General features: G+C 51.1%; 1 protein-coding gene across 7 annotated transcripts in view; it reads right to left on the bottom strand.

Moving 5' to 3' along the window:
* CASZ1 (castor zinc finger 1) overlaps nucleotides 1-26,120 on the bottom strand; it is a 337,439-nt gene that overhangs the window by 22,677 nt on the left and 288,642 nt on the right. For 5 of the 7 annotated variants that reach the window (XM_087878960.1, XM_087878965.1, XM_087878962.1 and 2 more), the window contains 5 exons: nucleotides 25,223-26,060; nucleotides 20,217-20,285; nucleotides 10,095-10,185; nucleotides 5,917-6,081; nucleotides 1,833-2,005 (listed from right to left, as the gene is read on the bottom strand). In XM_087878960.1, the coding sequence (XP_087735086.1) occupies nucleotides 1,833-2,005; nucleotides 5,917-6,081; nucleotides 10,095-10,185; nucleotides 20,217-20,285; nucleotides 25,223-26,060 (1,336 nt within the window). The remainder of the gene's footprint in view (nucleotides 1-1,832; nucleotides 2,006-5,916; nucleotides 6,082-10,094; nucleotides 10,186-20,216; nucleotides 20,286-25,222; nucleotides 26,061-26,120) is intronic. The other 2 variants (XM_087878963.1, XM_087878961.1) reach the window with 1 other exon arrangement.

The following is a 26,120-nucleotide window of genomic DNA, read 5'->3' on the forward strand; positions in this document are numbered from 1 at the left end:
CATGTGCACCTCTTGCCCAAACAGTGGGCGAGCATGTGCGTGTGCCAGTGGTAGTATTCAGCTGGTTCTATCCAGCTCGGGCGAACTGGTAGCGGTGGCTGCAGGAGGCTCCGCCCACCTGCCCAAACGTCATCACGTCCCATTTTTGACGATCTGTATATGTGCAGAAGTCCCTGTGCATGCGTGGAGGTGGCCGTGCGAGCGAAGTGCGTGCACTCCCATTTGCAAACCGGTAGTGAAGGTAAGTGAATACCACCCCTGGCGTGCGTGCTCCATTTGTACGAGCGGTGAGCATGATTGCTCGCCGCTCACACAAATGGAGCTGTGGGTGGGCACACTTGCCCGTCACTCACGCAGAACCGTTCCCTCTCCCCCCACCACCTTCCTCTGCTGGCCCACAAAGTCAGAAAGTTTGGGAAACTCTGTGCTAAGAGGTTGAATCGAGACCTGCCAGCAAGGCAGGAAGGTCAGCTACACGAACCTCTTCAGAGACAAGGGGCAATTCACCCAAGGCCACCTTGCAATATTTGCCGAAATAATGGCTTTCGCAGGAGAGAAGATCTGAACTTTACTTCTTTGGTCCCACTTCTAAAAACCTGTGGGTTCCAACCTCCAGCATTAATGCATGGACATGTTTCTGGGGCTCCGAGAGTGGCATCTTTGAGCGTGCAAGACCCATCGGAGACAAGGATTCCAAAAGGCCCAGACTGTCGTCCAAGGACAAAGCAAATTTGGCCACCAGTCTTCCTCAGATCTTGATCTAGATCAGTGATGGTGAACCTTTTCGGCACCGATTGCTGAAAAACAGCCTAAAAACGACCTGAAAACAGCCCGGAAAACAGCCTAAAAAACATCCTGAAAAATGGCCTAGAAATGGCCCGGAAAATGGCCTGAAAAACGGCCTGAAAACGACCAGAAAATGGACCAGAAAATGGCCTGAAAAACAGCCTGAAAATGGCCCAAAAAACATCCTAAAAACATCCTGAAAAATGGCCTAGAAATGGCCTGGAAAATGGCCTGAAAAAGACCAGAAAATGGACCAGAAAATGGCCTGAAAAACAGCCTAAAAACAGCCTAGAAATGGCCTGGAAAATGGCCTGAAAAACGGCTTGAAAACGACCAGAAAATGGACCAGAAAATGGCCTGAAAAACAGCCTGAAACGGCCCGAAAAACAGCCTAAAAAACATCCTGAAAAATGGCCTAGAAATGGCCTGGAAAATGGCCTGAAAACGACCAGAAAATGAACCAGAAAATGGCCTGGAAAACGGCCTTTTTTGGCAGTTTTGGGCAGTTTTTCAGGCCATTTTCAGGTCATTTTTCAGGGTTCTGCCACCCGCAAAGACCAGCTGGCCAGAAACCAGAAGAGCAGCTGGTAAGGCGCATGTGCCCACAGAGAGGGCTCTGTGTGCCACCTCTGGCACGCGTGCCATAGGTTCGCCATCATGGGCCTAGACCAACCCCCGATCCATGGACCGGCACCTGGCCGCAACATGCCAGAAACCAGGCCACGCAAACAAGGGAAGCCCCGCCCGCCGGATGCAGGCAGCACACGAATCCATGCCTCCTCCGGTCCACAGAAAAGCCTCTCTCCATGGAAGGGGTCCCTGGTGCCCCAAAGGTTGTGGGCCGCTGCCCTAGATGGATCACTATCAATATCCTTTCCCCAATGCAGCCAAGTGAAGCCGAGGCCTTGTCAACCCCGTCAAATGCCTTTTTGCCTTGGTTCTAACTGATGCCGGGCAGAGCCCTCGCGCGGAGAAAAACTGTAGAGAAGGAAGGGACGCCCACCTACCCAATGAGAACCTTTTTTTCCTCTTGCCCCCGTGCCCACCTGCAGTGGAAGTGGGTGGTCTTCTGCCCGTAGAACTGGCAGTCCACCGTGCCGCAGTCTTCGGTGGCCCGGAACCGTTGGAAGCCATCGTTGATCAGCTGCGTGTTCTTCTTGTGGAAGTTTTCGTGGGTCATCACATCGGAGGTGCTGGTGTACACCTTGTTGCAGCCCACCTGAGGGAGGGAGGGGAACCGGGGCAACTAGTCAGAAAGTTGAGAGTTGTGTGTGTGTGTGTGTGTGTTTTAAAGCCAGGTTTTCCGAGTGTGGCAGCATTACAATAACCTCTGAAAGTTTCACTTCTTTCCAGAGGGAGAAAAAGAAACAGAGGGAGGAAGGAAGGAAGGAAAGCAGAAGAGAGGGGACCAAAGGACTGGTGTCAGAATGGGAAGGGACCTTGGAGAGCTTCTAGTCCAACCCCCCTACTCAAGCTGGAAATCCTATACCATTTCAGACAAATGGCTGCTCAGTCTTTTTCTTAAAAGCGTTGGAGCATCCATAACTTCTGGAGGCAAGTTGTTCCACTGATTAAATGTCCTCACTGTCAGGACATTTCTCCTCAGTTCCAGGTTGCTTCTCTCCTAGATTACGGGTCCCTTGCAGAAAAGACCCCTTTCCCACCACAGCTAATGTTGCAGCCTGTGAGCTATGGGTCCACAGGAAAAAAGCAGAGGGGAGCAGAGGAAGGGGGAGAGAGAGGGAGAGAAAGAGAGACAAAGGGAGGGAGAAAGGGAGGGAGAGGAAGAGAGAGGAAGGGAGAGAGAGAAGGAGAGGGAGGGAGGGACAGAGAGAGAGACAAAGGGAGGGAGGGGGAGAGAGAGAGAGGAAGGGCTGGAGAGAGAGAGAGAAAGGGAAAGAGGGAGGGAGAGAGAAAGAGAGACAAAGGAAGGGAGGGAGGGACAGGTAGGAAGGGAGGGAGAGGGAGAGAGAGAGAGGGAGATGGAGAGAAAGAGAGATGGAGGGGGAGAGAGAGGGAGGAAGGGACAGAGAGGGAGAGAGAGAGGGAGAGAGAAAGAGAGGAAGGGACAGTGAGGGAGAGAGAGAGGGAGAGAAAGAAAGAGAGATGAAGGGAGGGAGGGAGGGGTAGAGAGAGAAAAGAAGAGAAGAGAGAGGAGAGGGGGAGGGAGGGAGAGAGAGGGAGAGAGAAAGAGAGAAGAAGGGAGAGAGAGAAAAAGAGAGATGAAGGGAAGGAGGGAGGGAGGGAGAGAGAGAGAGAGAGAAAAGAAGAGAAGAGAGAGAGGAAGGGGGAGAGAGGGAGGGAGGGAGAGAGATGGGAATTCACATGGAAAAAACAACAGCCCACATAAAGCAGAGAGGTGGGCTGGTCACTCTTTTCACCCTATAATTGGGGACGGGGGCCTTGGCTAGTGGAAGGACTCAGGGCCTGTGACCGGTTCTGTTTTAAGGCTGCCCAGAAGAGAAGAAAGAATGCAGAACGTCTCTCTCTCTTTCTCTCTCTCTCTCTCTCTCCAGCTCAGGGCAAACTTGCCATATTGAGTAAAATTCCAGGAGAATCTGACAAGACCAGTGCCCGCTGAGAGAGAGAGAGAGAGAGAGAGAGAGAGACGAAGTCCCTGCTTTCTCTACCTCATTTCAAGGCTCGGGTGCCAACGTCTGTACCATCTCAGAAGTTGAAGCAAACCAAAACACACACACACACACACACACACACACACCTTGGGTTGCGAGAAAAGCATCGGACAAACGTCCAGAATGTGTGTGTGTGGGGGGGGAGCTATTCTGAAACTACTTCCAATCTCTCCTCCCCGCCCCCCCCCCCACTGACACCTTGAAACAAGACAGACCCCCGAGTGGCGTTAAAAGAAGAAATTTAAAAAAAAAACACACACACACAAAAAAAACCCAACAACCCCTCCTGGTGAATAATTTGCAACGGGGCTCCTTGTGGTAAAGCATGAAAAAATGTCCCCTTGGTATAAACAACTAAGGTGCGTTTTATCCAGGCCAATTATGGACATGAAAAAGGGGGAAGGGCCTTTTTCACGAGAGAGAAAGAGGCTTTGGGGGGGGGCAAATGCTGCTATTTAAGAGATTTAGGATAAACCGAGTTGGAAGGGACCTCGGAGGTCTTCTAGTCCAACCCCCTGCCTAGGCAGGAAGCCCTACACCACTTCAGACAAATGGTTGTCCAACATCTTCTTAAAAACTATCCAGTGTTGGAGCATTCACAACTTCTGGTGGCAAGTTGTTCCACTGATGAATTGTTCTCACTGTCGGGAAATTTCTCCTTGGTTCTAAGTTGCTTCTCTCCTTGATGAGTTTCCACCCATTGCTTCTTGTCCTGCCCTCAGGTGCTTTGGAGAATAGCTTGACTCCCTCTCCTTTGGGGCAGCCCCTGAGATATCGGAAGACTGCTATCATGTCTCCCCTAGTCCTTCTTTTCATCAAACTAGACATGCCCAGTTCCTGCAACCGTCCTTCATATGTTTTAGCCTCCAGTCCCCTAATCATCTTGGTTGCTCTTCTCTGCACTCTTTCTCAAGTCGCCACATCTTTTTTTACATCGTGGCGACCAAAATTGGATGCCGGATTCCAAGTGTGGCCTTACCGAGGAATTATAAAGTGGTATCAACATCTCATATGATCTTGATTCTATTTGCTGTCCTTGGGGGAATTTACAATGTTGTGACACCTTTCCCTCCTCTTAACATGGATATTGGCTTCCGACGAAGGCTTTTCCGGTTGGTCTCCCTTCCGGAGAAATTCTTTCCCTCCAGAAGTGCGGGCTGCTGGTCTGCACCCCTTTCTTTCTGTCCCCCTTTCTGTCAGCCTGCTGTCCCCCCAGGACACCTCAGAATCCATCCAGCGTACAGGTAGTTCTCGTGTTACTACAGTTCGTTTAGTGACCGTTACAAAGTTATAAAGGCACTGAAAAAGGTGACCTGTGACTGTTTTTCAGAGTTTGGTAACGTCTCTAGGATTGGGAAATCGAAGTTCAGACGCTTGGCCACCGACTCGTACTTATGACCGTCGCCGCGTCTCCTTCTGCGACCTTCTGACAAGCAGGAAGCTGGAATCGCTTAACAACCGGGCTACTAAGTTGTGATTCACTTAACGACTGTAGCCAGAAAGGAGGTGAAACGGGGCAAAAGTCCCTTCGCGAAGGTCTCACTTTAACCACGGGAAATTTTGAATGCCAGTTGTTTAAAAAGTTAGCGAAACGCGGAATGTTAAGCGAATCTGCCTTTTCCCATTTGCTGGTCAGAAGGTCGCAAAATGACCCCAGGGACGCTGCAGCCGTCATAAATGTGAGTCGGCTGCAGACAGAAATGGTGGGCTCAATGGCGGTCGTACGTCGAGGACTACTCGAATTGCTGCGGCTGCAGAGGCTGGAATGGAACATTGATAGAGCGACCAAGGCCCAGATGCAAATACCAAACTAAGTTCCATCCCAACAGCTTAATTCCAAGGAGCCATCGCACGGCCGGCCACATCTGTCCAGCTGCTTAACTCGCCGCTGAACAAAGAAGCCGCCAACAGCCCAGGAAGAATCTAAAAGGATTTCCAATTCTCTGCTCCGGGTTGAACCGAACCAAACTTTCCCATCAAACGCTTCCACCGTAATGGTGCTTCCCTCTGATCTCGTGTTTGAAACTGGGCTGCTATTTAATATTTGATGGGCTCAGTAGCCAGCCACAAAGGGAGCAACCCTGGAGAGAAGGAGCAGCCGGGGCTTTGCGCCGCAAGGTCACCGCTCAAACAGAGAGTAAGCTCGTAGTTGAGAAGGAGACCTCCCGCCGGACTGCCATCCTCCCAGGAGGGACCTGGGGGGGGGGGGGGGAGGAAGTCAAAGGAAAAATCCACCAGTTTATCCTTTCTGGAAAAACGCATCTCGTTCCACAATGCCGGCCTACAGAAAAGGGGACCCTTTGGGGTTATTCGGTGGGGATGAACCAGTCGGCAGCGGCTGCGGGAGGCACCGCCCAACCGCCCGGACGTCATCACGTCCCATTTTTTGATGCTCTGTGCATTTGTGAACCGGTAGCGAAGGTAATATACCACCCCTGGGTCGGCGGCCCTGATCCTTGGCTCTCCCAGGCCGGCCAAGGTGGGCCGGGCGTTTTACCTGCATGCAGTGGTAATGTGTGCTTTTCCCGTTGAGGTGGCAGCCGTGGTAGTAGACACTGCAGTCATCCAGGGGGCTGAACCGCATGAAGCCGTGCTGGAGGGAGTTGTCCCGTTTCTTGTGCATGTTGTAATGCCGAATGACGTCCTGCTTACTGGTGAACCTCTGGGGGAGGGGGGTGAGAGGGAGAAGCAGAAGGTGAGGGGAGGGGTGGAAACGTCCCAGAGATGGACAGGTGTGGGCATTCCATCCTGAGGAGGGTTGCACAGGAGAGAGAAAATACGGAATGGGGGAAATACCGAATACTGGGATGCATTTCGGACATCTGCTGAAAAAAAACTGCATCACGGGGGGGAGGGTGAAAACGGCCTCCCCAGGCTCCGGAGGCCTTCCCGAACTTCCGGTAGGCCCCGTTTTTTGCTCTCTCCGAGCCTCCACGCACGCCCTGCATTTATCTGCATCCAGAACAGGCCGCGTGGGGACTCCTGGGAGGGGAGGGGTGGGCGGGGCCAGCCGGGAGTGGGATTTGGGGCAGGGGTGAAATCCAGCAGGTTCTGACGAACTGGTAGTGGAAATTTTGAGCAGTTCGGAGAACTGGTAGCGGAAATTTTGAGTACTTCAGAGAATCGGTAAATACCACTTCTGGCTGGCCCCAGAGTGGGGTGGAGAATGGAGTTTTTGCAATATCCTTCCCCCAGGAGTGGGGTGGGAATGGAGATTTTGCAGTATCCTTCCCCTGCCACGCCCACCAAGCCACGCCCACCAAGCCACACCACACCCACCAAGCCACGCCCACAGAACTGGTAGTAAAAAAATTTGGATTTCAGCACTGATTTGGGGGTTCTCCAAACTGCACGGAATCTTAGCTAGAGGTCCTCCCGAACCCCTGCGAACCCCCAGCGACCCACCCCTGCTTAGAAGCCAAAATCAGCTAGAAAGGTAGCCTCTCTGCGTGCGTGCGGCGTGGTAAAGCTGGATGGTGTTACCCACCCACTCAAGGCCGGATCCCCCCAAATTGACCATTGATCAAACAGAGGCAGAGAGGCGCCTGGGTGAGTTCAGCTGCTGGGATGGAGGTGGATTGTTTCGAAATCCAGATGGGGAGTCGCCCCCCCCCCATTCCTCCAACCCTTCTCTCTTCGAAAGCAGAAATAAATCTCCATCTGGCTCTACCGCTTTGATTAAACTTCGAGATATACACACAGGAATATACACAAGGAAGCACCGAGGAGTAATTTCCCTGGAATGCTGTTGCCACATCCTGCTAATCTGGCAGCCACTTAATCCAGAGTGCCTTGAGTAAGGGGTGTCCAGCCTCGGCAACTTTGAAGACTTGGCTTAAAGTCAACCAAGCTTGGTTGGCTGGGGAATTCGGGGAGTTGAAGCTCCCACAAGCCAACGTTAGATTATATTTTTTTTCCTTACTTCTAGGTTGCTTCAACCAGTCACTCCTAGATCCAACCGGTCACTCCTAGAGGAGTCACTCCTCGAGGAGATCAACCGGTCACTCCTAGAGGAGATCAACCCTGACTGCTCTTTAGAAGGCCAGATCCTGAAGATGAAACTCAAATCCTTTGGCCACCTAATGAGAAGGAAGGACTCCCTGGAGAAGAGCCGATCACTCCTAACCGGTCACAACCGGTCACTCCTGGAGATCAACCCTGACTGCTCTTTAGAAGGCCAGATCTTGAAGATGAAACTCAAATCCTTTGGCCACCTAATGAGAAGGAAGGACTCCCTGGAGAAGAGCCGATCACTCCTAACTGGTCACAACCGGTCACTCCTGGAGGAGATCAACCCTGACTGCTCTTTAGAAGGCCAGATCTTGAAGAGGAAATTCAAATCCTTTGGCCACCGAATGAGAAGGAAGGACTCCCTGGAGAAGAGCCTAATGCTGGGAACGATGGAGGGCAAAAGAAGAAGGGGACGGCAGAGAACGAGGGGGCTGGATGGCGTCACTGAAGCAGTCGGTGTGAGCTTCAATGGACTCCAGAGGATGGTAGAGGACAGGAAGGCCTGGAGGAACGTGGTCCATGAGGTCGCGATGGGTCAGACACGACTTCACAACTAACAACAACTAGGTTGCTTCTCACCTTGGTTAGTTTCCACCTGCTAATTCTTCTCTGGCCTTCAGGTGCTTTGGAGATACACCTCCTACCCCACCCGTGGCTGGGTTCCCACTGCCCACATCCTCACAGAAACTCACAGCCTCTCAGACTGGGGGTGGGGCTGGACCAGAACCAGTTTTCCCCTGTTGCAATTGGAGGAGTGCCTCCGACCCTGGAGAACGCCAGGGGAGAAATCCGTGGCAGCTATTCCTGGGAGTCCCGTCCTGCCGCCACAGCCTTAACAAGCGGGGTGAGTGTGTATATATGTGTGTGTGTGTGGCTGACCACAACCCTGGAAGAGTCAAAGCCAACCCTGAACGGAGGGTAAACAAATGCAGCATGTGACACGGAGGAGCCGGCCTGACAAGTGTGTCCTGGCAGCTCTCCCAGGCCGGGCTGCCGTTCCAACTTCTGTCCCTTCCTCCACATCCTGCTTCTCTTCCACCTTCCTTCAACCCAGCCGGCAGGAGCTACTGAAGGTCACCTGGGGTTCTCGGGCCCCAGGGGAGGCTACGCAAAACACCTTTGACCGGGAGCGGGATTAACATCACCCCCTTGGGAGGTAGAGGCCGAAAGGAAGGAGGAATCTAGCTGGCAGAATCCCATCCGTCTCCATTATGACGAGAGAGGCTGAGCCCACCTGCCTTTCTGTATTTAAAGGCGGTCGTTTCTTTGGGGAGGGGGAGGGCGCGAGGGGGGAAAGGATGACAATGGAGTGTTTGTGACAATTACACGCCAGAAGTCCATAAAGAATATCTGGAACGGTCCCAACAAGCTGTTTTTACGAGGAAGCCCCGACACAGGCGGAGTCTGCAAACCAGTTCGGATGCCTTTCCCCCCACCGCTCTCTTCCTAGCAGCTCTCCGTCTCGAATTAACCTCCCCGTTTTATGTCCTCCTGGCTCTGCGTTACTGCCGAGAACATCCCTTGCGTTAGCAGGCAAAAAAAAATATGTGGAGATCATCTGTGGAGGGCAGGAGAGTGTTCGGAAACGGCTGGCCGGTTGGTGAGAAGCTCTTTTGCCCTGGGGGGGTTTAAAAGGCTCACCATGTCCAAGGAAAGGAAGGAGCCCAGTGACTGGTTAAACCCGTCTCCTGAAGAGTTTTCCCACGTGCAAAAAAAAATCCTCAGGGAATTTCAGGGGAAAAAAAAAAAACTCACCCTCCTCTGCAGTGGTGGGATCCTGCCGGTTTAACAACTGGTTCGGGGATCGTGCGCTCCGTGCGCGCACGAGCCCAATGGGCTGCGTCCACGTGTGCAGTTTTACAAAAACTTAACTTTCCACATTACTGCTGGGGAGTAATACAGCTGAGCTGCGGCAATCTGCTCTGCCGCGTGAATCAGCTGAGAAGATATAGGTCAGTAAAGCACAGGGGCGGGAGGGCGGGCCCAGCTGATCGTCGGAGTGAACCGGTTCGCTCCCAGCTGATTATCGGAGTTACCGGTTCGCTCGAACCAGTCGGAATCCCACCCCTGCTCCTTTGACAACTTCCCCCACGGCAGCCTTAGGAAAGAATTCTGCTACGATGGGACAAATTTGCTGCACTGGATGTTAGGGCCACTAGATCAGCAGTCCCAGGGGTGAAATCCAGCAGGTTCTGACAGGTTCTGGCGAACCGGTAGCGGAAATTTTGAGCAGTTTGGAGAACCGGCAAATGCCACCTCTGGCTGGCCACAGAGTGGGGTGGGAATTGAGATTTTGCAGTTTCCTTCCCCCAGGAGTGGGGAGGGAAAGGGGATTTTGCAGTATCCTTCCTCCAGGAGTGGGGAGAGAATGGGGATTTTGCAGTATCCTTCCCCTGGAGTCGGGTGGGAATAGAGATTTTGCAGTATCCTTCCCCTGCCACGCCCACAAAGCCACACCACACCCAGAAAGCCACGCCCACAGAACTGGTAGCAAAAAAAATTGGATGTCACCACCGCTCGCCGTTCGTGTGGCCCGATAGCGGGCCAAGGTCCAGGATTGGGGACCCCTGCAATAGATTATTTCGTCTTCAACCTTTCCCCCCCCCTCCCCACTTTTTGGGCTGGTTTCTCAAACCTCTGGTGTTTATATTGTATATTATCTACCTGATAGTTGCACTCTGGGTCAAGGCAGTGATAATGTTCCCGGTACTGGTATGCACAGTGAATGTGTCCGCAGTGCTGGCTTCCGGAAAACCTGGACATAGTTAAGAAGGGAAGAGAGGACGTTACGTGGGTCAGAAATAAAACGAGCAATGGCTTCCCCTTTCCCCCCTCCTCCTCCCAATCCTCTCAGTTACACATCTGTCTGTTTCAAAGCAGGCTGGACGAGAGCTGGCCTTCTCTTTCGTGCCGAGAGAAACTGACACGAAAAGGCAATCGACTCTACCGAGTGGTTGCAATCTCCCGGGCCTGGCATTCCTTTATGCCAGGAGGTGCAGAGGGCACCTCTGCCTTTCTCCCCTCCTTATGATCCAAAGGTACGGATGAGGCGAAAACCTGGCTCAAAAGCAGCAATTATGAGAGGGACCTTGGCGTCCCAGTGGACAGTCGCTTAAACATAAACCAGCTGCGCGTGGCAGCAGCCGCCCAAAAAAAAAAAAGCCAATATAATCCTTGGTTGTTATAAACAGAGTCATAAGCATCAAAACCACGTGGAAGTATTAGTACCGTTTTATAAAGCCTTTAGTAAGGCCACCTCTGGAATGCTGCATCCAATTTTGGTCACCCCGGCTGAATATTATTGACCCAAAGATCCTACTGAGATGCCGAGACGAAGAATCCTCAAAATGCAAAGTTACAAGTTCAGGCCATCTGCACGCCTTCTCTTCGTGACGGCTTCCCACTCGCCTCGTTTTGGATTTTCAAACCATGATAGAATCCCGAGGGACAGGAGGTCCCAGCTTTTCTTAACCAACCCTAACTAAATCTCCAGATGTTCAGGATGCTGGATTTTCTAGCATCCCTCCTGGGATAGTGGGTTTTTGTGCGTCAAACGTTATCTGCGACACGAAACGAGGCGTGGTAACCTGGGGTTACTCAGACCCTCCGAGAAGCAGAGAAAAGGTTTCAATCAGAATCAGAACAGAGCCGGAAGAGACCTTAGAGGTCATCCAGTCCAACCCCTTGCTCAAGCAGGAGACTCTATACCATTTCAGACACTCCCTTCTTTAAATCCTCCAGTGTTGGGAGCACCCACAACTTCTTGTGGCAAGCTGTTCCACTGGTTAATTGTCCTCACTATTAGGAAGTTTCTGCACAGGGTCGACGAGCCGACTTTCAAAAAGGGGAAAGGAACAAAACAAAAATGAGCCGAGGTGGCGCAGTGGTTAGAGTGCAGTACTGCAGCTACTTCAGCTGACTGCTAGTTCAGCAGATCAGCGGATCAAATCTCACCAGGCTCAAGGTTGACTCAGCCTTCCGTCCTTCCGAGGTGGGTAAAATGAGGACCCAGATTGTTGGGGGGCAATATGCTATTTAGTATACTGTCTTTGGTGTAAGCCGCCCAGAGTCCTCGGAGAGTGGGCGGCATAGAAATATGAAGAATAATAATAATAATAATAATAATAATAATAATAATAATAATAAGCAGCTAGCATTGCTGCAAAAAAAAAAAAGGTTAATAAAGTTTCACCCATGGCATTTGCAAACAGCACAGAAAGAGACGTCCATCCGCCATCCGAGAGAGAGAGAGAAAGAGAGAGCGGGAAAGGAGGAGGAAAAAGAGAAGCAAAGGATAACAGAAAAACAGACCATTGGAAAAAGACAAGTGTAAGAGGATTTGGAGATGGGCAGAGGAGTCCTGGCATGCCAAGGGCCACGCAGGTTGCTTCCCCGCTTCGCAGGTTCCTCTGCTTTGCCCTTTTTACCCTCCCTTCCCCTCTCCTCCCCCTCCCATTTGGCAGAGCGGAGACGGCCATGCTCGGCTATGTCATATCAAGGGCAAAGCTCTCTCTCTCTGTGTGTGTGTGTAGGGCAGGCCTCCAGCTCTGGGGATTAGGGAATCTCCCCCCCCACCCCACCCCACTCCCCTTCCCCAGTTAATAGATTCCTGCAGGGCTACCTCTCTCTCTCTCTCTCTCTCCTTGGCTTCGCCTGACACTTGAAACAGTTCAAGTTATTAATTTTTAAAGGGCAGCATCTGCTGAGCTTCGGAAAGCAGGAAGCCTCGCACAGACGGCGCACGCTTGCTGACGCCATGTGCAAGAGGGAGCACACCTGCTGGACCCCCCCTCCCACCGCCACGCACACACCCCGCCAGTCCCCTTCCACGCGCCTTTTCATCCGCACAAAGCATGCATTCGGGGACTCCCCCCCACCCCCCGGGGCCTCCCCCTTCCAAGGCAACGGGTGTGCGACGTGTGGCAGAAACTGGCATGGGACAACGAGGCCCAGAGTTCTGCTCCGGAAAAAGATTCCCCGCCTCGGTGAGGGCTAGGGACCAAGAAGAGCTTCTTCCTATATAGCAGAGCTCTCCAAAGTTGGCAACTTTAAGCCTTGAGGACTTCAACTCCCAGAATTCCTCGGTGGTGGCTACGAAGGCAGTGGTGAAATTCAAATGTGTTTATTACCGGTTCTATGGGCGGGGCTTGGTGGGCGGGGCAGGGGAAGGATACTGCAAAATCCCCATTCCCTCCCCACTCCTGAGGGAAGGATATTGCAAAATCTCCATTCCCACCCCACTCCTGAGGGAAGGATATTGCAAAATCTCCATTCCCACCCCACTCCTGAGGGAAAGATACTCCAAAATCTCCATTCCCACCCCACTCCTGAGGGAAAGATACTCCAAAATCTCCATTCCCACCCCACTCCTGAGGGAAGGATACTCCAAAATCTCCATTCCCACCCCACTCCTGAGGGAAGGATACTGCAAAGTGTCCATTCCCACCCCACTCTGGGGCCAGCCAGAGGTGGTATTGGCCGGTTCTCCAAACTAGTCAAAATTTCCGCTACCGGTTCTCCAGAACCTGTCAGAACCTGCTGGATTTCACCCCTGCTATGGGGAATATACAGCCGCCATGCAGCGGTGGGTTACACATTATGTTACTACTGGTTTGCCCCACGAGCCTGCCTTCCTCACATGCGGCCGGCCTTCCGTGCACGCGCTTTTGTCGTGTGTGTGTGCCTTCCACGCATTTGCCCGGCCTCAAAAACGTGCCTAAATAGAGCCAGGGCAGATGGGCGAGCCCACCCACGATTTCCACTACCGGTTCCGACGAACTGATCCAAACCAGCTGAATACCTCCGGCGCCATGTTCCATTCACGGTTGAAATGGGTGGGTGAACATACAGAGAACCTACCAAATTGGGGGAAAATAGGACTAAAGGGGCATTGGTTTTCTCGCTGTCTGTTTCCAAGACTACCGCTTCTTTGGTCCTCAAGAGCAAAATGAGGAACCATCCATAGTACTAAATCCACGTTTTTCGGCATTCGATCCTTCCCTGGTTTTGGGATGGACGGATGGGACAGGAGCAAGAAAGAGGATTAGGAGGCTGGAGGCTAAAACATATGAAGAACAGGAGTCGCAGGAATGCAGGGGATGTCTAGTCTAGCGAAAAGAAGGACCAGGGGAGACAGGATAGCCATACTCCAATAATTGAGCGGCTGCCACAAAAAAAGAGGAGGTCAACCTATTCTCCAAAGCACCTGAAGGCAGAACAAGAAACAACCGATGGAAACTTATCAAGGAGAGAAGCAACCTAGAACTAAGGAGAAATTTCCCGACAGTCAGAACAATTAATCAGTGGAACAACTTGCCACAAGAAATTGCGGGTGCTCCATCCGCAGAGGCTTTAAAGAAGAGATCGGATAACCATTTGTCTGAAGTGGTATAGTTTCCTACCTGAGCAGGGGGTTGGGCTAGAAGACCTCCAAGGTCCCATCCAGTTCTGTTACTTTGTCCTGTTATTGGTTTTTTTTTTTTTTTAAATATCAAGTTTCCTACAGGCCAGAGAATTAAAGCTATTGTAATATTACACCACACGATCCTACCATTGCCTCTCCTCATCGGATGCCCAAAAGGCCAGGCTAATCCGGCCTTAAGGTGGTTTCCAATGCTACCAGCTATCATCAAAATAGAACGGTGTTTGATAGATTTTTTTTTCTTTATTTGAGTCTTGCTATAAAAAAACGGCTCCTGGCAATATTTAGACGAGTCGGATGCAAACTGTTAAATAAGTAAATAAGAGGAAAGGCAGAATATGAGCGCCGTTGTACAAAATCCGATGGATTTATTTCTAAACCCTTCCTGTCCTGAGTAGGAAGCAGACGTTTCAAATCAAAGAATATTGATAGATATTGATGCCACGGCAACAAATATTTTTATGGGGGGGGGAAAAAAACCCCCACCATTATTTATTAACGCCGTGACTCATGGGTTTCACCCAGAAAAACATATTGGCCTCTGGTAACTAAACGGTGGGTTATCCTTTCACCCCTTCTTCAGAAGGGCTCACCCACATAATTAATGTTGGGAAAAGTCTGTGGCCTATTTAATTGGGGCCAGATTTTTAGTAGATCAGAAAGATGCTTAATTGATTCATCTAACCAATGAAGCAACTAAATATTAAAATCATTCATTATATGCTGTGGACTTGACATAACTTGGAGAGAGGGAGAGAGGGAGAGAGGGAGAAAGAGAGAGGGAGGGAGGGAGGGAGAGAAAGAGGGAGACAGAAAGAGAAAGAGAGAGAGGGAAAAAAAGAGAAAAGAGAGGGAGGGAGGGAGAAAGAAAGAAAGAAAGAGAAAGAGAGCGAGAGAGAGAAAAAAGAGAGGGAGGGAGAGAGAGAGAAAGAGAAAGCGAGAGAAAGAAAGAGAGAGAGAGGGAGAGAGGGAGGGAGGGAGAGAAAGAGAGAGAAGAGAGGGAGGGAGAGAAAGAAAGAGAGAGAGAGAAAGGAAGAAAGAGAAAGAGAGAGAAAAGAGGGAGGGAGAGAGAGAAAAGGAGAAAGAGAGAGAAAAGGGAGAGAGAAAGAAAGAGAGAGAGAGAAAGAAAGAGAGACAGACAGAAAGAGAAAGAAAGAGAAAGAGAGAGAGAGAGAGAAAAGAGAGGGAGGGAGGGAGGGAGGGAGGGAGAGAGAGAGAGAAAGAGAGAGAGAGAAAAGAGGGGGAGAGAGGGAGAGGGAGAGGGAGAGGGAGAGGGAGAGAGAGAGAGAGAGAGAGAGAGAGAGAGAGAGAGAGAGAGACTCCCACCTCTCGTGATTGCCCCAACAGAGACCCCTTACTTAAATTCCATTTCTCCTTAATACAATAGAAGGCTTTAACATCGTACAGGGGCTTCCCTTGTTTTCCAATCTATCACATTTTCTGATTTTATGTTTCTGCATCCCATGAATTTTCCACTGCAAACCAGCCCTTCGAACAGAATTTTAGGAGTGATGCCAACAGATCGTTTCTTTAGAACGCGATAGGAAAAATAAAAAACATCAGAGAATTGTTCCTTTCGGCCTATTTCCTACGAATCGTGCAACCTAGGTATCTAGTTTCAAATTACAGTGGAAAAATATGAAGAAGGGACTTTTGGATGGCCAAAAACCAAAGAAAACCTCTTAGCAATTTCCCGTAACAAACTGTGTAGCATCCAGAGTCATTCTCTGAGACCACATCTATGCCTCTCAACTGTCATCTGGGGACTTTTGCTGTGGGGGTGAGGAGTCTTATAAAAACCTACCCTGTTTTCCCCAAAATAAGACACCCCCTAATAATAAGCCCAATCAGGCTTTTGAGCGCATGGCAATAAGGCCAAGCGCTTATTTCAGGGTTCAAAAAAATATAAGACGGGGTCTTATTTTCGGGGAAACTCAGTATCTATTCTATCTATCTATCTATCTATCTATCTATCTATCTATCTATCTATCCATCTATCTTTCCATCTATCTATCATCTACCCTGTTTTCCCCAAAATAAGACACCCCCCTGATAATAAGCCCAATCGGGCTTTTGAGTGCATGGCAATAACGCCAAGCGCTTATTTCAGGGTTCAAAAAAATATAAGACAGGGTCTTATTTTGGGGAAAACACGGTGTATACACGGATCCTTTCCAAGAATGTATGCACGGTACAGGAAAAAAAAAATACTACAATTCTTCAAATCAAAAATCCGATATTAGAACAGAGATACGGTGTCATCCTCCCTGCGCCCACCCCATCATAAATACGAACATACTGCAGCATCAGATAATCATCATCATCATCATCATCAGGTCAGCTCACAATCCAGAGAGAACAACAGGGCAACAGTAGGAAAAAAAAAAATCAAACTTAAAAGCATGACCAAGAGCTGGGGTCCACCTCTCCTTGCTTTGGACTGCAATATTTTAACTGTAATATTCCTGTAAGCCGCCTTGAGTCGCCGCGTGTGAATAGGCGGCAATATAAATCTCTTAAAATAGATCAATAGAAGAAACAGGCAAGCGTTCAAACGGGGAACGGCGTCTGGAGCACGCCCAACGCACCGCCGTTGCAAAACCCTCGTTTCCCAGATTTGGCCGAGGCTAACCGAGGAAAAACCCCCGGATAAATAAATACTAATAAAAATAATAAATACAGAAGTCAGCCTGCTTAGCAACTGTTTACACGCTCATTACTTTATAACGATGATGTGCGTGACGGGGGAAAGAGAGAGAGAGAGAGAGAGAGAAACCCAACTACCCAATACCGAACCCACCCCGATTACAAGTGATGGGTAGAAGGGAGGGAAAGACTCATGTAAATAAATATTTAAGCAAGATCTGCAGTAGGAACATCTGTTAGGGCACCAATAATAATAAATAATGAGTCCGAGGGAAAAAAGAAAAAAGAAAAGAAATGTAAATACAGAGTGAGTGAAAAAGTAAGAAATCTCCGGCTGCACCTCGAAGAGGCTTCTAAGCGGAGAGAAGCTCGTTTGGCGAAGTCCATAAAGGCAACTTCTTTCCGAAGCGCTTCTTTTCCCAAACCGATTCACCACATGGTGCTCCGGAGATATCACGCAATTCCTCTCTGGTGCCCCCCCCACCTCAAATGTAGAGCTCGAATCCCCGTTCCTCCCCCCCTTTCCAAAAAAGGCACACGGGTGGGTACATTCAATTAACTAAAACTAAAGGCTGGACAGATAGGATGGGAGGAGGAGGTCCTGGCTAGCGCACGAGACTGGCAGGCCGCACAAGGTAAAGAAAAAAGGTCATCTCCCTTGGACAGCTCCATCATTCCTCCAAAACAGTTCCACATGTTACGCTTCGGGTGGGTTTTCGTGGGGCGGCTAAATCAAAGGGGTCTTTGGAAGTGGGAAAAGCCAGGGGCTCTTTTCAAAAGGCAGGGCAGATTGAACGGGAAGGTGTCACCGGCAAAACTGACACTTGTCTCGGTTGGCAAAATTGACACTTGTCTCGGTTGGGCACGGCCTGGCGTTGGAGGGACCTTGGCCCAAGAGATCTTCTCTCTCCCTCTCTCATTTTTTTCTCTCTCTCTCTGTTTCTCTGTCTCTCTCTCTTTCTCTCTCTCTCTCTCTGTCTCTCTCTCTCTGTTTCTCTCTCTCTCTCTCTGTCTCTCTGTCTCTCTCTCTGTTTCTCTCTCTCTGTCTCTGTTTCTGTTTCTCTCTCTCTCTCTCTCTTTCTCTCTCTCTCCCTCTCTGTCTCTCTCTTGTTTTTTCTCTCTCTCTCTGTTTCTCTCTCTCTCTCTCTCTCTGTTTGTCTCTCCGTGTCTTTCTCTGTTTCTCTCTCTGTTTCTCTGTCTCTGTTTCTCTCTCTGTCTCTCTCTTTCTGTCTCTCTCTCTCTCTCTGTCTGTCTCTCTCTCTCTGTCTCTGTTTCTGTGTCTTTCTCTCTGTTTCTCTCTCTGTCTGTTTCTCTCTGTCTCTCTCTCTCTGTCTCTCTCTCTCTCTCTGTTTCTCTCTCTTGTTTTTTTCTCTCTCTCTCTGTTTCTCTGTCTCTCTCTCTGTCTCTCTCTCTGTTTCTCTCTCCGTGTCTTTCTCTCTGTTTCTCTCTCTGTCTCTGTCTCTGTTTCTCTCTGTCTCTCTCTTTCTGTCTGTTTCTCTCTCTCTCTCTCTGTCTCTCTCTCTGTCTCTGTTTCTGTGTCTTTCTCTCTGTTTCTCTCTCTGTCTCTGTTTCTCTCTCTGTCTCTGTTTCTATCTGTCTCTGTTTCTCTCTGTCTCTCTCTCTCTGTCTCTGTTTCTCTGTCTCTCTCTCTCTCTGTCTCTCTGTCTCTGTCTCTGTCTCTCTTTCTCCCTCTCTGTTTCTCTCTCTCTCTCACACTCCTTTGACTTTTAACCCCGAGCCGGCCTTGCTAATCTCGAGGAATGCGGGCTCTCCTGGAAGCCGAGAGAGAGGAAGCTGCCTTTCGCAGCTGGCAAAGGACGAACGGCTCCTTCTCTCCTTGTCTTGTAGGAGACAGACAGCTTAAAATAATGAGCTTATGACTGCTAATCAAGCCGGCCCCACCGTGTGATTTAAGGGCCCCGAGGGGAAGGACTTCGGGCAGGCAAAACAATGAGCAGAAGAAAGTGCTCGCTCTGTGTGTGTGTGTGTGTGTGTGTGTGTGTGTGCACAGCTCACGCGCGGGCATACGGGTGGGCGCAGAGACGTGCATCGGAGTTGCCCTTCAGATGCAGCAATGCAAAAGTTACTCATATGGCTTTAGAATCAATTTTCTGATCTTAAAAGGGGGGGGCAAGGAGAAAAGAGAGAGAGAGAGAGAGAGAGAGGGAAGGAGAAATTAAACAGCTGATTACTTTGCTTCTGACTATCCTTATATCGTAGCTACCTGGTTGGATAATGTCTGGTTAAATGTGCTGTTAAATCATTTACAGCTGGAGACGAATTTTCAGGGAGCTGAAGGGCAATTTGAAAACGGGAGATTATCCGCAGAGCACGGTAGCCGTCCTCAAATCTGGCGCCCCTCCAGGGGGCTAGGCTGCCACCCCCCCTCCACCTTCCTGGCTGGGGATGATGGGAGCTGGTCAGAGTTCAACCCGCCTGACGGGGAACGGACACGGAGAAGGCTGGTTATATTGTGTGCTGTTATCCCGATTTGTCCCTTGCAGATAGATTCGGGTGTGTGGGATAGGGTGTTTGTGTCATTTCGTTGTGAGGGTCACAAAACACACCACGCAAGGCATGGGAAGCAGAGTATCTTGGGATTCCCCCTCTAAGGACGATGACGTTCCAGTCTTCGCTTTAAATGATCGAGAGGAAAGGCTACCAAGATGGATTACAGATGGTCAGATTTATGAAATCTCCCAGTCCCGGCCAGAAGTTCTTAAAAGGGATGGACAGAAGTCCCAATGAATGCCACAGTGTCTCAGTGAAGGCTCAGGGTAAGATTCACATTGAGAGCTATGCATTAAAGGGGCAAAATTTTTGTGCAGTGACCGGTAGAATTAGAGAAGAAAAATTTATCTCGATTGCAGTAAGGCAAGTTCTTTTTTTAAAAAAAAGAAAAATGTGCACCCAAGATAAATGTCTTTGGCCCACGAAGATTAATTGCAACGTTTCTCCAAGCAGGGGAGGGTCTTGGGGAATGGAGCTGGCCAGGGGTGGTATGTGCAGAAGCGTCAAAAACGGGACGTGATGAGGTCAGGGCAGGTGGGCGGAGCCTCCTGCAGCCGCCGCTACCAGTTTGCCCGAATCGGATAGAACCAGCTGAATACCACCACTGGAGCGGGCCACAACTCTTCCCTCTAAGCAAAAGGAGTTTTAAAAAAAACAAACTGGACAGCCACCTATCTGAAATGATAGAGGGTTTCCTGCTTAAGCAAGGGGGTTGGACTAGAAGACCTCCAAGGTCCCTTCCAGCTCTATTCTGATAGATTGGTTGGTTTAGAGGGTCTGAGCAAGAGAAGTGTCACTGATAGCGTGGACGTCAAAAAGAAGGGGACAGATTCAGGGGAGCCTGACTAGCGGCCAGTGGTGGGATTCTACCGGTTCAGACCGGTTCGGTTGAACCGGTAGCTCCGACGATCAGAAGGGCCCACTTGCCCACCCGTGCTATTTTCCTACCTTTATCTTCTCAGCTGATTTGGGCGGCAGAGCTGATTGCCACGCGAATCAGCTGTGTCACTCCTCCGAAGAAACCCGGGAGTGACGATTTGTTCAAAATGCGCACGCGCGAAGCGCACAATCACCGAACCGGTTGTTAAACCGGGAGGATCCCACCACTTGCTAGCGGCTTACACTGCACCCAGACGGGCAGTTGCAGGCCCCCTCCTCCACCCTCTCCCCCCACCCCAAGGCAGAGCAGGGAAGGGACATCGGCCTACCTGGCAATATATTTCTGGTAAATATTTACATCTTCGGTGACAGCTGGTTTGTCAGTGGTTAATCCATTCCTAATGAGAAGCACACACATGGCAGAGATGGTTAGCACCAGGCGGTATCAGGAGATGCATCAAGCCACCCCGTCCCCCACCCCACCCCAAGCCACCCCGTCCCCCAAAGGACAGAGACGTGGCCCAGAGGGGCACATGGGTTTCCTCATCTCTGGCTCGCTAAGGAGCATTTCACCCTAAATTCACCAACAAGGCCTGTTTGGCCAAAGGATGGCTGCCTGTTTATTGATGGAGGCACGCGCTTATTTACCCTGCATGTGACCCAAGAAAATCTGGGCTTGAGGGGCCTGGATGGAGCTCTCCAGAAAGATAGGCAGGCAGAAGGACATTTTCCAAGATCGTTTTGAAGCTGGAAATGCCATCCATCCTTTGGCCTTCTCTATGCCAAACGGAGCTTCTTTCGTTGCCTATTTGCAAGGTGATTTAGGATTTCTCCACTTAACACCGGCTTAATCCAAGCAGGGCTGCGGCCTCTCCCTTTGCCTAACCATCTCTCTCTCTTTTTTAACCTGCCGCCTGCCTTGGCTGCTGGGCATAAGGCAGAAGGTAAATAACTGAAGGAAATGGCTCACACCGAGCGCTCCTCCCTTAAAGTCTTGGCGTAGCCCTTTCAAGGATTCGTAGGCAGGTAGGGCCTGGAGGTAAGCCACACCAAGGCTCCCCACAAAAATCACAGGGATGTCTTCTGCTTGACTCACATCACACCTGCCAACGTTTTACCTGAACCCTGTGTGTGTGTGAGAAAGAGAGGGGAGAAGGGAGAAGGGAAGGGAGGAGAGGAGAGGAGAAGGGGAGGGGAAAAGAGGGGAGGGGGAAAGAGGAGAGGACAGAAGAGAAGAAGGAGAAGGGGAGTGGAGGGGAGGAGAGGAAAGGAAAGGAAAGAGAAGGAGAAGAAGAGAAGAGAAAAGGAGAAGGGGAGAGGAGAGGAGAGAAGAGAAGAGAGAAGGAGAAAGGGAGAAGAGGAGAGAAGAGAAAAGAGGAGGAGAGAAGAGGAGAGAAGGAGGAAAGAGAGGAGAGGGAAGAAGGAGGAGGAGAGAAGAGAAGAGAGAAGGAGAAGGGGAGAAGAGGAGAAAAGAGAAAAGAGGAGGAGAGAAGAGGAGAGAAGGAGAGGAGAGGAAAGAAGGAGGAGGAGAGAAGAGGAGAAGGGGAGAGGAGAGGAGGAGGAGAGAAGAGAAGAGAAGAGAAGAGAAGAGAAGAGAAGAGAAGAGAAGAGAAGAGAGAAGGAGAAGGGGAGAAGAGGAGGGAAGAGAAAAGAGGAGAAGAGAAGAGGAGAGAAAGAAGAGAGGAGAGGAGAGGAAAGAAGGAGGAGGAGAGAAGAGAAGACAAGAAGGAGAAGGGGAGAAGAGAAGAGAAAAGAGGAGAGAAGAGAAAAGAGGAGAAGAGGAGAGAAGGAGAAGGGATGAGGGGAAAAGAGGAGGAGAAGAGAAGAGAAGAGAAGAGAAGAGAAGAGAAGAGAAGAGAAGAGAAGAGAAGAGAAGAGAAGAGAAGAGAAGGTACCGAATGATCGAGTCTCCTGGAACCAAGCATTTCAAGAGATTGACAGCTCACATCTGGTTGCCCTTGACATGCTCCTGTCTTGAGACGGGTGATTTAAAAGGTCCCGGTGCCTCACAGCTGGTTTTGCGATGAAACGACTCTCTCTCCATGGCCTGGATGAAAGCCAAGCCCAACTCCAGCCCACCGAGGAATCGGTGACAAGAGAATCTGGCGGGGCCACGTAAAGGGAGCAGGCGCCTGCTCTGTGGCGGTAACGCATCCCGCTCAGCTCCGGTGTTTTCTTTGACTTTGCTTAAGCTTCGGTTTCCATTGTTTGGGGTTTCTTTTTCATTCCCTTCTGCCAGCTCTTTCGGTCTCCCCACCCCCTCCCCACCCTGAAAGTATGGAATATCGGGGGAAACAAAATAAATCATGCGACAGGACAGTTGTTATCATGAATAACTGGATGTGTGGGGTGAGCAAACTTTGGACTCCCCTGGGATCGCTCGGCACGGCGCTGGAAACCACGATCCTCCAGCCACTGCACCCGGGGTCGGCTGCTGGGGGTTCGCAGGGGTTCAGGAGATCCTCTAGCAGTTCGGAGAACCCCCAAATCCCACTGCTAGCTGGCCCCGCCCACCCCGCCCCTCCCCTCCCCGGAGTCCCCACGCGGCCCGTTTTGGATGCAGGTAAGTGCAGGGCGCGTGCGGAGGCTCCGGAAAGGTGAAAAATGGGCCTACCGGAAGTCCGTTTCCAGAGGGCCTCCAGAACCTGGGGAGGCTGTTTTCACCCTCCCGGAGGCTCGAGAAAAGCCTCCAGAGCCTGGGGAGGGCAAAAATGCCTCCCCTGCCGTGGTGTAGACCCCGCCCACCATGGCCACGCCCACCCAGCGTGGGGAGGCTGTTTTCACCCTCCCGGAGGCTCAAGAAAAGCCTCCGGAGCCTGGGGAGGGCAAAAATGCCTCCCCTGCCGTGGTGCAGGAGGCCGACTAGACCCCGCCCACCATGGCCACGCCCACCCAGCCACCGAGCAGAGAACCCCTTGCTAAAATTTTTGAAGCCCACCCCTGCACTGCACCCAGGGCAAAAGAGGAGCTCGGGGTTGGAGGTAGAGGTGGTGGAAACCAATCCCTGAGTACAGGTGGTCCTCGACTTACGACCGCAACTGAGCCCCCAAATTCCCGTGAAGCGAGACGTTTGCTAAGGGAGCTTTGCCTCATTTTACGACCTTCCTTGCCACGGCTGTTAAGCGAATGGCTGCCGCTGATCAGTTGGTAACCCTTGGCTGTTAAGGGAATCTGGCTTCCCCATCGACTTGGCTGGCTGGAAAGGTCGCGAAAGTGGATCACTGTGACCCCCCGGGGCACAGCAACGGTCATAAATAGAGGAGTCCATTGCCAAGCATCTGAATTTCGATCCCACGACCCTGGGGACGCTAAAATGGTCGTGAGTCACATTTTCCGGGGCTGTGGTAATTTTGAATGGACCGGACAGCTACTTGTCTGAAATGGTATATATATATATATATATATCGGGTCTCCGGCTTGAGCAGGGGGCTGGACTAGAAAACCTCCAAGGTCCCTCCCAGCTCTATTCTGGTTCTGAATGGTCACTAAACAAAACTGTTGTAAGCCGAGGATTGCCTGTATCTACTGAGCCCAAAGAAATCAGAAGCAGATCCCAGTTTTCTGAAAAGCTCCCTCGAGTTTTCTTTCTTTCTATTACAATTCCCATTTTTAGGAGAATCCCCCCCCCCCAAAATAAGAAAGCCTTGGTGATCTACCTCAGACCATCCAACCTGGTGTAAGATCCTCAGAAGATCCGGGCTGGATCAGGCCCAAAAGGTTCACGTTTTGCTACTCGCTGTAGCCAAAACAGAAACTATGAAAATTACCCTTTCGGCTCCGTCCTCTCACCCCCCCCCCATTTTTATTCCTCAGCCAATAACGCAGGGAGTCCTCGGCTTACGACCAAAACTGAGCCCAAACGTTCAGTCGCTAAGCGAGACGAGTTGTTAAGTGAGCTTTGTCCCACTTTACGACCTTTCCTGGCGCAGTTGTTAAGCGGATCGCTAAAGTTCTTACGTGGGGGAACCCGGACGTTAAATGAATCAGGCTCCTCACTGACTTTGCTCGTCAGAAAGTCGCCAAAGCGTGACTCCGGGACGCTGCAACCGTCGTAAATAGGAGTCGGTTGCCAAACGTCTGAATCCTGATCGGGTGACCATACAACGGTCGTTAAGTGTGAAAAAGCTCATCAATCCCTTTTTCCGCTGGGCCGCTGTGATTTCGAACGGTCACTAAACGAAAGGTTGTAAGTCAAGGACTACCTGCAGCCCCAGGAATACAAGTAGCCCTGGACTTGCGACCAAAGTTGAGCCCAAATTTTCTCTCTGTGGCTGACTCGCATCTAAGACGGTTGCAGTGTCCTGGGGTCATGTCATCCACTTTGGCGGCTTACTTTGGTGAGCAAAGTCGATGGGGGGGAAGCAAATTCATTGCACAACCGGGTTACTAACTTATCCGCTGGAGTGTTTCACTTAATGATGGTGGCAAAACTCACTTAACAAATGTCTCACTTAACAACGGTAATGTTGGGGGCTCAGCTGTGGTCGTAAGTCCAGGACTACCTGCCTTAAGTGTCACGCTGTATTTGGTCCTAGAGCTATTACCTAGCACAGGGTTCTTGAACCTTGGCAACTTTAAGCCTGGTGGACTTCAACTCCCAGAATTCCCCAGCCAGCTCTGGTTGCTGGGGAATTCTGGGAGTTGAAGTCCTCCAGGCTTAAAGTTGCCAAGGTTCGAGACCCCTGACCTAGCACCTGCGCCTTCTCATCCATCCATGAAGTTATTTAATCTACCTTTCAACTTGTTCTACTCCCGCCGTCTTCCCTGTCACCCTTCAGAGCCAAAGTAGGGTCTCGACTAGGGGTAGGCTGCTGGGGGGTTCGCAATGGGTTCGGGGGAACCTCTAGCTAAGATTCTGTGCAGTTCGGAGAACCCCCAAATCCCACTCCTGGTTGGCTCCGCCCACCTCACCCCGCCCCTCCCAGGAATCCCCAAGCGGCCCGTTTTGGATGCAGGTAAGTGCAGGGCGCACACGGAGGCTCGGGAAGGGCGAAAAACGGGCCTACCGGAAGTCCGTTTCCAGCCTCCAGAGCCTGGGGAGGCCATTTTTGCCCTCTCGGAGGCTCAGAAAAAGCCTTTGGAGCCTAGGGAGGGCAAAAACCCCACCGTGGTGCAGGAGGCCGACTAGGCCACACGCCCACCCAGCAAAAGTTTTGAAGCCCACCCCTGGTCTCGACCCCAGCCTGGCACCCCGCAGATAAGCAGGACTGCAACCACTCAGCCAACATGGTGTCTCTCAGCTCTGCACCGGTGGAGAGGGCCAGGTTGGAGAAAGCTGCAGCCCGGCGGCCCTTGCTCTTCCCCACGTCTTCCCCATGAACGACGATAGACTTACTTAACGGTGGAAACGGTTCCGGTGGTGATGGAATCCGTCTTGGAGAAAGTGGATTTAAGGTATTCCGGAGTGCTGAAGGGCAGAGAGACGGGTTGCTCAGGGCCAGCTACCGGGGTGCTGCTGGGAGTGCTGGCAAGAGGGTTGGGACCCAGGCTAGGGGCTGGAGCTTTGACCGGGGTAATCTTCTGGATGTTCCTGACATCGTATTTGGACGGGCGACCCACTTTGCCTGTCTTGAAAGCGATGGCTCCTCCCATATCCGGGCTGCCTTCTCCGGGCTTGAAGAGATGCAAATATTTGACGTTCTCCAAGTCGTACTTGGAAGTCTTCTTGTAGGTGTTGCCGTTCTGTGGCCGGAGGGTCTCGCCGGTCTTGAGTTTCTGGATGAAGAAATCGTACTTGGAGGCCCGCGACATCAGCCCTTGCATCTGGGAGCTGCTGCTGGACGAAGGCAGAGGCAAAATGGTGGCTTTTGTCTCGGGCAGGAGCGAGGTTTCCGGGGCCGGCAACCGGATGGGTTGCCCCAAGCCTAGGGGGCCCTCTTTGACTAGCTTGCTGGTCAGCTCTTCAGTCTTAACTGGGTGAATGGGCCACGGGACCTGCTCCCCGGCCTTCAACTTGCGGATGTACTCTTCGTATTTGGAAAAACGGGCTCGCTTGCTGACGGCATCTTCTCCGGCAACGGCGGTTGGGTTGGTCTCTGAGGTAGGAGCATTCAGTTTCTCAAAGCTAATCTTGCGAGCCAGCTCATCCCGCATGTTCTGGTCGTCGTAGCCGTACATGTTCAGGAACTCGCTCATGGTGGTAGCAGCGTAGTCTCGCAGAGAGGACGCCTCCCCTGGAGTAAGCGACAGAAAAGACAGAAAACGCGTCACTCGACTGGGCAGCTTATTCCCGC

Source organism: Pantherophis guttatus, chromosome 15 (genome assembly GCF_059756535.1).
Source record: "Pantherophis guttatus breed Tessera chromosome 15, ASM5975653v1, whole genome shotgun sequence".
Lineage (NCBI taxonomy): Eukaryota > Metazoa > Chordata > Lepidosauria > Squamata > Colubridae > Pantherophis > Pantherophis guttatus.